Source organism: Brachyhypopomus gauderio, unplaced genomic scaffold (genome assembly GCF_052324685.1).
Source record: "Brachyhypopomus gauderio isolate BG-103 unplaced genomic scaffold, BGAUD_0.2 sc62, whole genome shotgun sequence".
Lineage (NCBI taxonomy): Eukaryota > Metazoa > Chordata > Actinopteri > Gymnotiformes > Hypopomidae > Brachyhypopomus > Brachyhypopomus gauderio.
The window spans coordinates 956,234-966,667 of NW_027506883.1; the positions used below are offsets into that span (position 1 = coordinate 956,234).

The 10,434-nt window shown below is 43.8% G+C and overlaps 3 protein-coding genes and 1 non-coding gene across 5 annotated transcripts; 1 reads left to right on the forward strand and 3 right to left on the reverse strand.

Moving 5' to 3' along the window:
- Window positions 1-348: 348 nt before the first annotated feature.
- Window positions 349-6,488, reverse strand: nop2 (NOP2 nucleolar protein homolog (yeast)). Of its 2 annotated transcripts, none has more exons than XM_076988396.1 (15): window positions 6,304-6,488; window positions 5,764-5,885; window positions 5,538-5,577; window positions 5,388-5,437; window positions 4,794-5,270; window positions 4,449-4,648; window positions 4,076-4,165; window positions 3,908-3,995; window positions 3,639-3,779; window positions 3,237-3,376; window positions 2,941-3,030; window positions 2,430-2,552; window positions 1,642-1,739; window positions 1,372-1,508; window positions 349-1,288 (listed from the first exon to the last, which is right to left on the reverse strand). In XM_076988396.1, exons 2-15 carry the CDS (start codon window positions 5,867-5,869, stop codon window positions 828-830), a joined length of 2,241 nt encoding a protein of 746 aa, XP_076844511.1. In that variant the 5' UTR covers window positions 5,870-5,885; window positions 6,304-6,488; the 3' UTR covers window positions 349-827. The 2 variants fall into 2 exon arrangements, with proteins under 2 accessions (XP_076844511.1, XP_076844510.1); XM_076988395.1 differs by having other exon boundaries at window positions 5,764-5,890.
- Window positions 4,285-4,425, reverse strand: LOC143489505 (small nucleolar RNA SNORA29). Its single transcript, XR_013124697.1, has one exon. It is a non-coding gene; the product is annotated as a small nucleolar RNA SNORA29 (small nucleolar RNA).
- gtf3c6 (general transcription factor IIIC, polypeptide 6, alpha) lies at window positions 6,437-7,748 on the forward strand. Its single transcript, XM_076988398.1, has one exon. It carries the CDS (start codon window positions 6,622-6,624, stop codon window positions 7,171-7,173), a length of 552 nt encoding a protein of 183 aa, XP_076844513.1. The 5' UTR covers window positions 6,437-6,621; the 3' UTR covers window positions 7,174-7,748.
- A 900-nt stretch (window positions 7,749-8,648) lies between these two features.
- On the reverse strand, window positions 8,649-10,429 carry emg1 (EMG1 N1-specific pseudouridine methyltransferase). The gene is made up of 5 exons (XM_076988397.1): window positions 10,214-10,429; window positions 9,885-9,986; window positions 9,589-9,730; window positions 9,130-9,338; window positions 8,649-8,975 (listed from the first exon to the last, which is right to left on the reverse strand). The coding sequence occupies exons 1-5, from the start codon at window positions 10,361-10,363 to the stop codon at window positions 8,862-8,864; spliced, it is 717 nt and encodes a 238-aa protein (XP_076844512.1). The 5' UTR covers window positions 10,364-10,429; the 3' UTR covers window positions 8,649-8,861.
- Between the last annotated feature and the right edge of the window lie 5 nt (window positions 10,430-10,434).

A 10,434-nucleotide genomic window follows, 5' to 3' on the forward strand; every position in this document is an offset into this window, starting at 1 on the left:
ACGTCTGTTAATTTGGTCAGTCATGAAAGGAGACCAGTAGAATAAACGTCTGTTCATTTGGTCAGTCATGAAAGGGGACCAGTAGAATACATGTCTGTTCATTTGGTCAGTTATGAAAGGAGACCAGTAGAATACACGTCTGTTCATTTGGTCAGTCATGAAAGGAGACCAGTAGAATACATGTCTGTTCATTTGGTCAGTTATGAAAGGAGACCAGTAGAATACATCTGTTCATTTGGTCAGTTATAAAAGGAGACCAGTAGAATACACGTCTGTTCATTTGGTCAGTTATGAAAGGAGACCAGTAGAATACATCTGTTCACTTGGTCAGTTATGAAAGGAGACCAGTAGAATACATGTCTGTTCATTTGGAAAACAAGAACAACACTAAGTCAAGGAGCCTGAGTACATCACACCACATCCTTTGTAAAATTGAAACAAACAATTCAATATAACAAAACAACTCAAACCAACTTACTAATATTCACATTATCCTTTATAACAAACACTGTTTGTTCCTTTATAGGTACAATAAAAGGTCCATGATTTAGATTCTGTGCTGTGTGAACAGTAATAGCACTGAACTATTATAGAGCAGGAAAAAAAAACACATCTGCACAAAATGTCCTTAAGTGTGTCCAATACAGCCATTAGAGTGACGGAACTACCAGAGATGACACTGGTGTTGAGTATTTACCACAGTGTCTGATACAGTATTTATGTAGATTTGATGATATTTATGTAGTTTTGAAATCGTGAACATGCTGTGGTGAGGAATTATGGTCCCGGTCCTGGTTCAACCGGTCAGGGTTCAACCGGTCAGGGTTCTACTGTCCAGCCTCTTGCTGCTTCAACATCTTTTTTAACTTGTCGAATTTGTTTTTCCCAATTCTACCCTTTCCTTTCCTCAGCGTGCGCTTCTTTTTCTTTGACGTCTTTATCGGGCTTCCCGCCGTTTTCCCAGACACTGTTTTATTAATTTTCTCTCCTTGTGTTGATGAAACTTTTTCTTTGGTTTTTCTATCCTCACTGGAAGCCTCAGCGTCCATTCTGGCCACTTTCTTGTTTTTGGGGCCATCTCCGTGTGGGCCTGAACGCTTCCCTGCGGGTCTTTCTCCTCCGCGTGGTGCTGGACTGCTGGTATCGGCCTGCACGTCTCGTCTGACCTCTGCCGTTTTCCCCTGTGCTGCAACTTTGCTCTTCTGCTTTGATTGAGGTATTTGGGGTTTCTTCTCCTCTGACGCTACAAGGGTTCCTGCCTCCACCGATTCTTCTTCCTCTCGTGGGGCTGGAGGGGGGATTCACATTAGGAGTAAAGAAGAAACCGAAGAAAACAACTTGAGCGTGACAAAGGAGCAGCTTTAATCTTACCGTTATCTGCAGGCACAGTGGGGATGGTGTTGGAGAACTTCTTCAGTTTTGCCACAAAAAAGCCGTCCATGTTGTGTGAATGCGGGTAGAACCTCCGTGAGAGCTTGAGTGACGGATGAAACCGTCGCTCCTTAAATCTGGGGAGAGGATGTGATCCAATGATCATGCCACTTATTTCTACTCCAAATCACATTAAATACTTAATTCACTGTGTTTTAGGGAAATGTGATCGGTCCCCATGCAGGGACATCACGTGTGTGTCTACGGCACCTGGTGAAACCTTCTTTGCCAAAGTCCAAGCCTGTAGGAACCAGTTTAACATTCCTCTTCTTCAGAGCATAGTCCACCACCCACTCATTCTCCTCCACCTAAAACACAGAACACCACCTTTGGCACAAACATTTTGTACATACACGCATTTTCATTACAAAACAATGTAGTTCACTTTTTAGCATGTGTCAGTACTAAATAGGATGGAATCAATGTTTAACCACTAAGCCTCAAACATTGCCTAAATGGTTTTATTATATACAGGGCATAGGTCATTACTGCTTAAGTCTAACAGAAATGACAGATGGATAATGTTTGTCATATTATTGTAAAGTGTTATTAATGTAAGATTGTTAATTTATTAACATAAATCTCAAATGATGGCAAAGGCGTTTTTTCCTGTTGAAGTAGCCAAAGGACCCTTAAAACCCAAATACAAGCGCTCATATCATTTGTGCTCAACTGTGGATATCTGTCATTAAAAGAAAGTACCACTGAATTACTTATTCTACATAACAACAGGACCACATCTATGGCACTGTAATTTGCAATTGTGTTATCAAAATACAATACAATAGCCATCATGTTAGCATAGCCATCATTGTTAGTTCTCTAAAGACATCCTGTAAGGAGCAGCATCTTATTAATAATGTACACTGGTGATCAAGTGTTAATTATATAATAATCCTTAATTAGCATGCAAATCACGCCTCTGGGACCGGGTGTTAACATCTTCCTGCCTTCCGTCCAGTGTCATTGTGGCTGTTGTACGTGACCATAAAGCTCACCGTAATGGAGCATGTGCAGTAGACCAGGTAGCCACCGCTCTCAGAGTCAGCGTTGACCGAGTCGATAGCTGCCAGGATCAACTCCTTCTGCAGATGAGCTGAGCGCAGAATATCTGCCTCGTCCTGAGAGAGAGAGAGAGAGAGAGAGAGAGAGAGAGAGAGAGAGAGAGAGAGAGAGGGCAGGTGTAAGAACACTGTGTGTAGGACAAATTGTTACGTGGGAGAAAAATGTGCGACATTGTCTTCCAATTCTCTGTACAAATTGATCTTTACATTTGATTCATGTCCAATCAGGCACTCAGACAATATCCCCTCATGTCTGCGTCATTCATATGTGATTGGACCGTTCTCCAAAGACAGTAACTATGGTAGTTTCATAAAGTTAGAGGTGAATGAGGTAAAAGTTCATATCTACTCATATCTACAAACAAAAATATGATAAACACTATAGTGTCAATCTCTCAACATGTGACCCTTTTTGATGTTTCTGGTTTTTAATACACAGTCCTACCTTGCTAGTTTTCACTGCTGGGTCTTTGGAGATGACCCCTGTACCAGAACAAGGGGCGTCCAGCAGCACCCTGTCAAATCCTCCCATCACCTGCCAGTCAGGAGGAAACCAGAAACGTTAGTACACAAGCCAACAAGCCAGCACGGTGGAACACAGACTAAAGAGAGTGGACTTGACTGCTAATGAGCAAAAACACGACCACCAATATGAAACCACGCAGGACGACAGAAAGGCAGAGTGCATTATGAGAAGTTGAGGGAGTAGATGCGACATCCAGAGCGGGCGAGCTTTAAGACCTTGGGGAATTGTCTGCCGTCGTAGTTACAGATGATGCTGTTGGTGACGCCCAGGCGATGGATGTTTCCTACAACACTCTTGAGCCTCTCGGTACTGGCGTCATTGGCCACAATCACCCCGGTGTTTCTCATCAGCTGGGCTGGAGGACACACAACGCCACATTTTCAAAAGAATATTCCACTCTCGTGTAATCAGGAGCAGAACCCCCCCCCCCCCCCCCCCCTTAACCTCAAGATATGTAAATTGGACACTACACACTGAAATACACCTAATTTAAATCATTACAGACCATTAGAGGTTGCACCACAGGGGCCTCAGAGCTTTCTCCACGTTTATGAACAATAATGTGAGTATGTACGTAGTATAATCATCTATATAATAAAGGTCAAGATGGTTCTCACCTATATATGTGGTCTTTCCTCCTGGAGCTGAACTCATGTCCAGCACAGACTCCCCCTCCTGGGGAGAGAGCGCCATTACAGGGAGCAAGGAGGAGGCTCCCTGCAGCATATAATGACCAGCTAGATACTCCGGGGTTGCACCTGCGGCACAAGATAATTCATTACAAAATGTATGAGGAAAATCAGATGCATATTTTTAGGTGCAAACACTACAGTTTATCAATCATTTCTGAGGGGTGAATGTGTGTGTCGAGAACTTCCAGACTAACCAATGGGTACTGAAGAGTCAAAGATCACCAGGCCCACTTTAGACCATTTGCCCAAAGGATCCAGATTCACACCCCTATTGATCAGAGCCTGTTTAAACAGACACAATGAAGTTAAAGCACATGTAACCCATGCACTGTGTTCCAGAAGACATTGTACACTGTGTTCACCTGAGCCAGGTCTCTTCTCCTGGTTTTCAGCGTATTAGTCCTAATGGTGACGGGTCTCTGGACTTCATTGGCCTCAAGAAAATCTATGAGCTGTAATGGACGAATATATTGCACACACATACAATTAAAAAAAACATAAAAAACAAAAATTACTGGTTTGTGCTGTAATACTCAACCACAAAAAGCATTTACAACATCAAATGCATCAAGTACTGGTGTGCTGTCAACACATTTAGAGGTAGTGAGTGTGGCCATCTACCCCTTCAGACTTTGACAGACGGTTTCTGTATCCTGATAGCATAACCACACAATCGTATACAAAGGCAGATAGGTGGTACTTAAACAGGAACTTAGAGGCGCCAGTAAGACCCACCTCAGAGTGAGGGAAGAGATCCATGAGTTTGCCCATGAGGAAGTCGTTGTAACTGTAGTACATGCAGAGGTCCGACTTCAGGAGAGAGACGTACTCCGCTCTCTCTCTCCCCTCCTCTCTCTTCTCACTGAAGTGAGAGAGGACGTCTACGTTGTCTTTGATCCTCTGGTGTATGGTCTGCAGGTCTATGGGCAAGAGACCTACACAAAACAAATACGTAAAATACATATACAAAATAAAATAAAGAAAGGTCAGACTGACCATCTTAAAGATCCTGGCACGGAAGCTGTTACTTAAAGCAATCGTTTTTAAATGATTGTTAAAAAATAGCAGAGCGGGTCTTACCCTCTTTCTCTCTCTCTTTTGAACCAGGGAGTTCAAATCGGTCAGTCTCGTCAAAATGTGCCTGCACCGTGTCTTCTTCCTCTTCCTTCTCCTCCATTTTTTCATCTTCCCCCTCATCATCCTCATCTTCGTCCTCAGCTGCCATGAGCCCTTGCCATGTTTCTGTTTTCTGTTTTTTTGCAGCTCTTTCAATAGGCAGAAGCTCTTCATCACTGTCTGCTCCCTCCTCTTCCTCTCCTTCACTGCTGTCCTCCATTGCTCCGTAGTCATCAACCATATCATCATCATCATCATCATCTTCAGCATCCTCCTTTTTCTTATCACTTGCCTGGATCACTTCTTTTTTCCCTTCTTCCAGGTCCTCAAAATCTTCCTCTTCCTCCCATTGGCTGTCACTGTCCTCATCCCCTTCTGATTGGTTAATTTTGTGCTTTTGCTTTGCTGGTTTCAGCCACTGACTATTCTCATCAGAGAAACCTTTAAAAGGAATTAAAAACATTATTTAGATACAATATGTTACTTACTGAAGAAAATGTCTTGTGCAATTCAGTTATCGTTACATCTGCAGGTCACATTACATCTGCAGGTCTCTACCTTTCTTAGGCTGCTTCTGCTTTGTGGGGTTCACAGCCCTCTTCACAGCACTGCATTCATTCAGGAAATAAAGTACCAGTCAAAAATAACACCAACATATGCACTCAACATCAAAGGACATGTGACAGGTCCCTGTGAGTGAAAACTTACCGTTTTCTTCCTCGGCTAGACAGTTTTTTACATCCGTCGTCTGCAATAATTTAAAAGGATAAGGAAAGTGCTTTCATTATGTAATAACTCTCACAGACAAGAAACACGTGAGCCAAAACACACGCCATGCCACTGGAGTACTTCATCGGTTCAGTGGTCAGTCACGTGTGATGGTTGTACATTAGTACACTAGTAGTACACGTGGTGCTCCAGGGTTCTCTCATACCGTCCCCCAGGTACTTGGCCAGCTCCGTCTCTGCTCCTTTCTGCTTCCTGGCCTTCCGTCCGGGTCCTCGCTTCACCTTGTTGGTGATGTCCAACTTTCTGCCCATGACTGTTCATGCAGATCTAACCTGCCACGTGGACGGAACCATATATACAAGTAGGCTTTTGCATGAAAGCTTGTACTCAGAACACAAAGATTTAGATCACAAACGTATAAAGTAGATCTCTACCGTCAGAAAATAAAGTTATGACTGCGATTTCTAGGTAATACTTTAGCTGACATGTCTGAAGAGACCAGGTGAAACAAGCAATCGAGACCAATAGACGGAAACTCTTCATTATACACTAACTTCCACTTGGCGAGCATGGGGCTAAAACATTAACCAAACTATTCACAAAAGGTTCTGATCACCGTGTAATTCTCTGAACCAACCTAAATAACTTTACTAGACTAATGGACGGTACCTAGATGGCTAGTTGGGTTAGCTAGCGAGCGTGAAGGAATACTGACTAAACAGACACCACCTCGTTTTATACCCACCTCTTACTTTCCGAATTGTCCTGATACTCCCACAACTCCTCCAGAAAGAACGATGATGGCTTTTTGCTATAATCTGCTAAATATCAACAGAAATGTTTACGGCGTGTCCTAACGGCACGATCAACGCTGCACACGTGAGTTCCTCGGGAACACGTGGTGCGACAGGAAGACGAGAGCTACTTCCGGCGCACAATTGTTACGACACACACGAACGTCCAGCTGCGGTTTGTTTGAGTTTCAGACACAAGATCGCCCCCGCGTAACGAGAGTGACAAACAGCTGTCTGACCGCACAGGGGTCGGGTGAAACGGAGCGACGATGGAGGACGAGTGGGAGGAAGAGGAGCAGTTAGTAGTGGCCGAACTGTCGGGGATGATCGACTCGGACGTGCTGAGTAAATGTGGCACGTGTAAGATGGTGGACGTGGACGGTGAGCAGCCGGTGATGCAGGTTGGACGGTACGTGTTCGCGGGGGAGTACGAGGACTGCGTGGGGACGTGTGTGATCTTCGAGGAGGACCGGGATCAGGGTCCCGCCCTCAAGTACAAGTGCCACACCATGAAGAAGCTGATGCTCCAAAGGACGTTCCTGTCCGAGAGAAAAGAGGGCGAACCGGCGGCCGGAGGGATCGAGCTGCTCTCTCTGAACGAGGGCGAGATGTCGGGACGGTCCAGCACGGTGTGCCACTACACCCTGGACCCGAGGGAGCTGCAGAGGATACGCGCAGCCCACAACGACGAAGACGGCGGGGTCAGCGACGAGTCGGATGCGGCAGACACGGACCAGGGCTCCACGAACGAGGACAGCACAATAAACGGGACCGAACCCACAGAAAACGCTGCTGGACCCGAACCACACGCGCCTCATTAATGGTCGGCGCACGTCTGATCACTATAACGATGATCGGCGCCGAACATTTGTTCACATTAACGAACAGAAATGCCGTATTGTAATAAGACAGTAATTAATTGCTTTACAGAGAGACAACTTGCACAAGAAATACGTTACAGTCCCGATCACAGACCACGTGGGTTTGGTTCTAATAAACGCGGGTAATAATGATGGCTCGCGCAGCGCTTGGTCGTTCTGGAATGGCCGTTGGTTCTAATTCCGTTAATATGCAAATCAGTAACGTAAACGGAACTGAGCAGTTACCGAGTCAGTAGTGATTCAGGGTTACGAGGTTTTTCATAGAAAATAATAATAAAACGTCTAACTGGCTTGATTCAGTTTGAGTTAGCTCGTTACCTTTAACCAGTTGCTATGGTGACTGACTTTACGTATGGTTTACATTTTAACCGACTATGTAAAAACGTGAATAATGATTTAATGTAAAGTGTAACACGCGTGAAATGTAAAGTTTTTAAATGTAAATGTCATAACGAGCAATTGATGGTTATCTCCTCATAATGTAACGAGATGGTTTATTTAAACATTGAAAAATGGTTCGTTTCTGATCTTTCTATTGTACAATATTGTAAATATTGTCCATTTTTGCTTTCTCAAAACACTCCAAGTCGCCTTTTAAAGCACAAAGCCCAACGAGCCATCCAAACCACATCCACAGCCTCCAAGAAGTCTAAGGGCCCGAGTGTGTCCCAGCTGATCCTGGCTATCATCTCCCAGTGTAAAGGTGAAGGTGGTGTCTCCATGGAGGAGCTCAAACAGGTGCTGGCTGCAGGTGGCTACGACGTGTCTAAAAACGATTCCCAGGTTAATTCGGCAATGAGAGGGTTGGTCAGAAAAGAGGCCATATTGCAAACCTCAGGACTGGGCAGCTCAGAGTCCTTTAAAATAAATAAGAAGGTAAGGATGCACAGTATGTAAATTCTCAACTTTCAGCTGACAAATTGCCAGGGACACGTGTTTACCTGGAAAGGAAAGGGCACACAGTAGAAAATACAGACCAAAGGCCTAAAGCAACAGGAAAAAAGGTTTCACCTCGACAAACAAGGCCCGCAAAAGAGAGCAAAGCTACTGTACGGGGCCTGAAAACGGAGCAAAAAGCTGCCAAGCTGAAAACCAAAGGTCAGTCACGTGCAGGGAAGACCATAAGAAAAGCAGGAAAGGCTCACAACAAAACCAGATCTACAGGTCATCGCCACAAGCAACGTTCAAAATAATTTCTAGTGCTATGAGCATGCTAAGGATGTTAGTGGAGCTTTCTGTTCTATAGAAACAAGTATATAGATACTAGATTTGTTCTGCATGTATGAATAGCTCTGTTTAATATGCATATCCAGTGATTAAGCAAGTCATCTGATTAAATATGAAACATTGTAATATGCATCTTGGCAATGCTTTTACATCTGTTTAATGCAATCTATTATTAGATTAAGGGACAGTAGATTCAAAGTAGGCTTTATTTGTAAACTACACAGAATGAAAGTTATATTTGCAAAGGTGCAAAACATTTCTGCCACACATCCACAGAAAATACATGACTGACTGTTACATGGTATAAAATGGTACCATGCTTAGATAAAAGGAGTAGATGATGTACTGTATATGCATTGCATAGACAGATGAATATACACTAAAGTCCAAAGTCTTGTTTGTCACAACACGCCCCAGACTTCCTCAAAGGCAGAGCATATTTTGGCACATGTGAGGGCAGCAGAGAGGGGGTAGTTACTGATGGACAGTGTCTTCTCTGTGTAGTCCACATTTACCTAAAAGACACAAAAGATGTAGGCTTAGTTTTTTTTTAATCCAAGGGCCAGTAAACGGAAGCATCTGTTCCCCAAATGACAGAACAGCCATAATCCTGTTTTAGTCAATATTCTAGCAGTGCGCCATTCTATTTATTTGGTGTGATAAACTCACCGCTCCGTGTGCAAAAGCTCCAATGACAACAACAGCAGGCCCATTTTCAGGCACAATGGTTCGGGGACAGATCGCATCTCCTGCTTTAAATGAAGTGGCAAAGCGTGGGCATCCCGGGGGCAGGTGGTCCGAAACGGGGTTCTTGATCAACTTAAGTAAGCGCTGAGGGCCGTCAGCCGCACGCACACTCAGCTTGTGCAGGAGCTGCACTGGGGCGGGAAACAGGGACAGACAAGTTGGAGTTGATGTAATGGCCCTGTCCTCATACACAGAACCAATGTAATAAAATGCTTTATAATACAACTGTTTCTCCATGTTTAAAGTAGCGACACTTCAGTAAAATCACAACTGTCATGAGCTGAATCTTAAGATTAAACAAAGGTGTCTCGGAGCAGAGAAAATAACCGAGCCTTCATGTGTGGAGCTAAAATCCTGTGATGGATTTACATCATAATTTACCCATGAGTCCACAGAAGCGAGGGAAGGTGCGAGGAATTCTGGTTTGAGGGTTGATTTCGATCAAAGCGTTCTTCTCCGTGTGAATGTACACCTGTAGCAGTCCTGCTCTGTTCAACGGACTGTCCATCAACATGAGCAGACACTTAAAATAAAACAAAACAGCGTATATAGCAATGCGATTCAACACTAACACACTTATATGACATTCATTTACGTTGAGGTATAGTTCAACAAGGATGTGTGGAAAGCCCAGCAGCATTAGACAAGTTTAAAGACCTATTACATGATAGTCCTACCTGGTGTGTGATGTCTGGACGAACGTTTCCGGGATCTCTTCCACTCTTTATCATCATATTCTTGTGTTGGTCGCAATTTAACAGTTCAAAAGTCTTACCAACCTTTAAGAAACAGCAGCACGGTCAAACAGCAGGCAGAAAAAGTTAACTCAAGCGCTAATGCTGAGAAAACAGATACAACAACTGTACAGCATTGATTACAACATTTAGAAGAAGTGTTGATATGGAACATGATGCTTAGACTAGAATCCTAATTTTTTACTTAGCTGGTAAGCTATGCTATCTTGTCTAGAATAGCTATCTAGCTAACTCAGATGTTTTTCTCTCACCTTTACGGTTTCCAGCGTCGCTCCTTCTAGAACAACAACAACTCGTTTCTCTGTCATTTTATCGTGTAGGCTTCGGCGCAGTTTAGGTAGTTTGGGCTCATATTCATCTAAATGTTGTAAGCCACGCTTGTCTGCCACGCGAGCCGCCATCTTGTTTTAGATGCCGTCGCATCTGTTCTGCGTCACGTGAAAACAAACGACGCACAAATATTTACTGCGTG

Excerpts from the sequence above, each read along its gene's own strand:
- emg1 (XM_076988397.1), bottom strand. The coding sequence starts at position 10,363 with ATGGCGGCTCGCGTGGCAGACAAGCGTGGCTTACAACATTTAGATGAA. Across the intron at positions 9,987-10,213 it reads CGACGCTGGAAACCGTAAAG|GTTGGTAAGACTTTTGAACT; the intron begins GTGAGAGAAAAA and ends TGTTTCTTAAAG. Across the intron at positions 9,731-9,884 it reads GTCCAGACATCACACACCAG|TGTCTGCTCATGTTGATGGA; the intron begins GTAGGACTATCA and ends TTTTATTTTAAG.
- gtf3c6 (XM_076988398.1), top strand. The coding sequence starts at position 6,622 with ATGGAGGACGAGTGGGAGGAAGAGGAGCAGTTAGTAGTGGCCGAACTG.
- nop2 (XM_076988396.1), bottom strand. The coding sequence starts at position 5,869 with ATGGGCAGAAAGTTGGACATCACCAACAAGGTGAAGCGAGGACCCGGA. Across the intron at positions 4,649-4,793 it reads AAAAGAGAGAGAGAAAGAGG|GTCTCTTGCCCATAGACCTG; the intron begins GTAAGACCCGCT and ends TGTTTTGTGTAG. Across the intron at positions 4,166-4,448 it reads ATCTCTTCCCTCACTCTGAG|CTCATAGATTTTCTTGAGGC; the intron begins GTGGGTCTTACT and ends CGTCCATTACAG.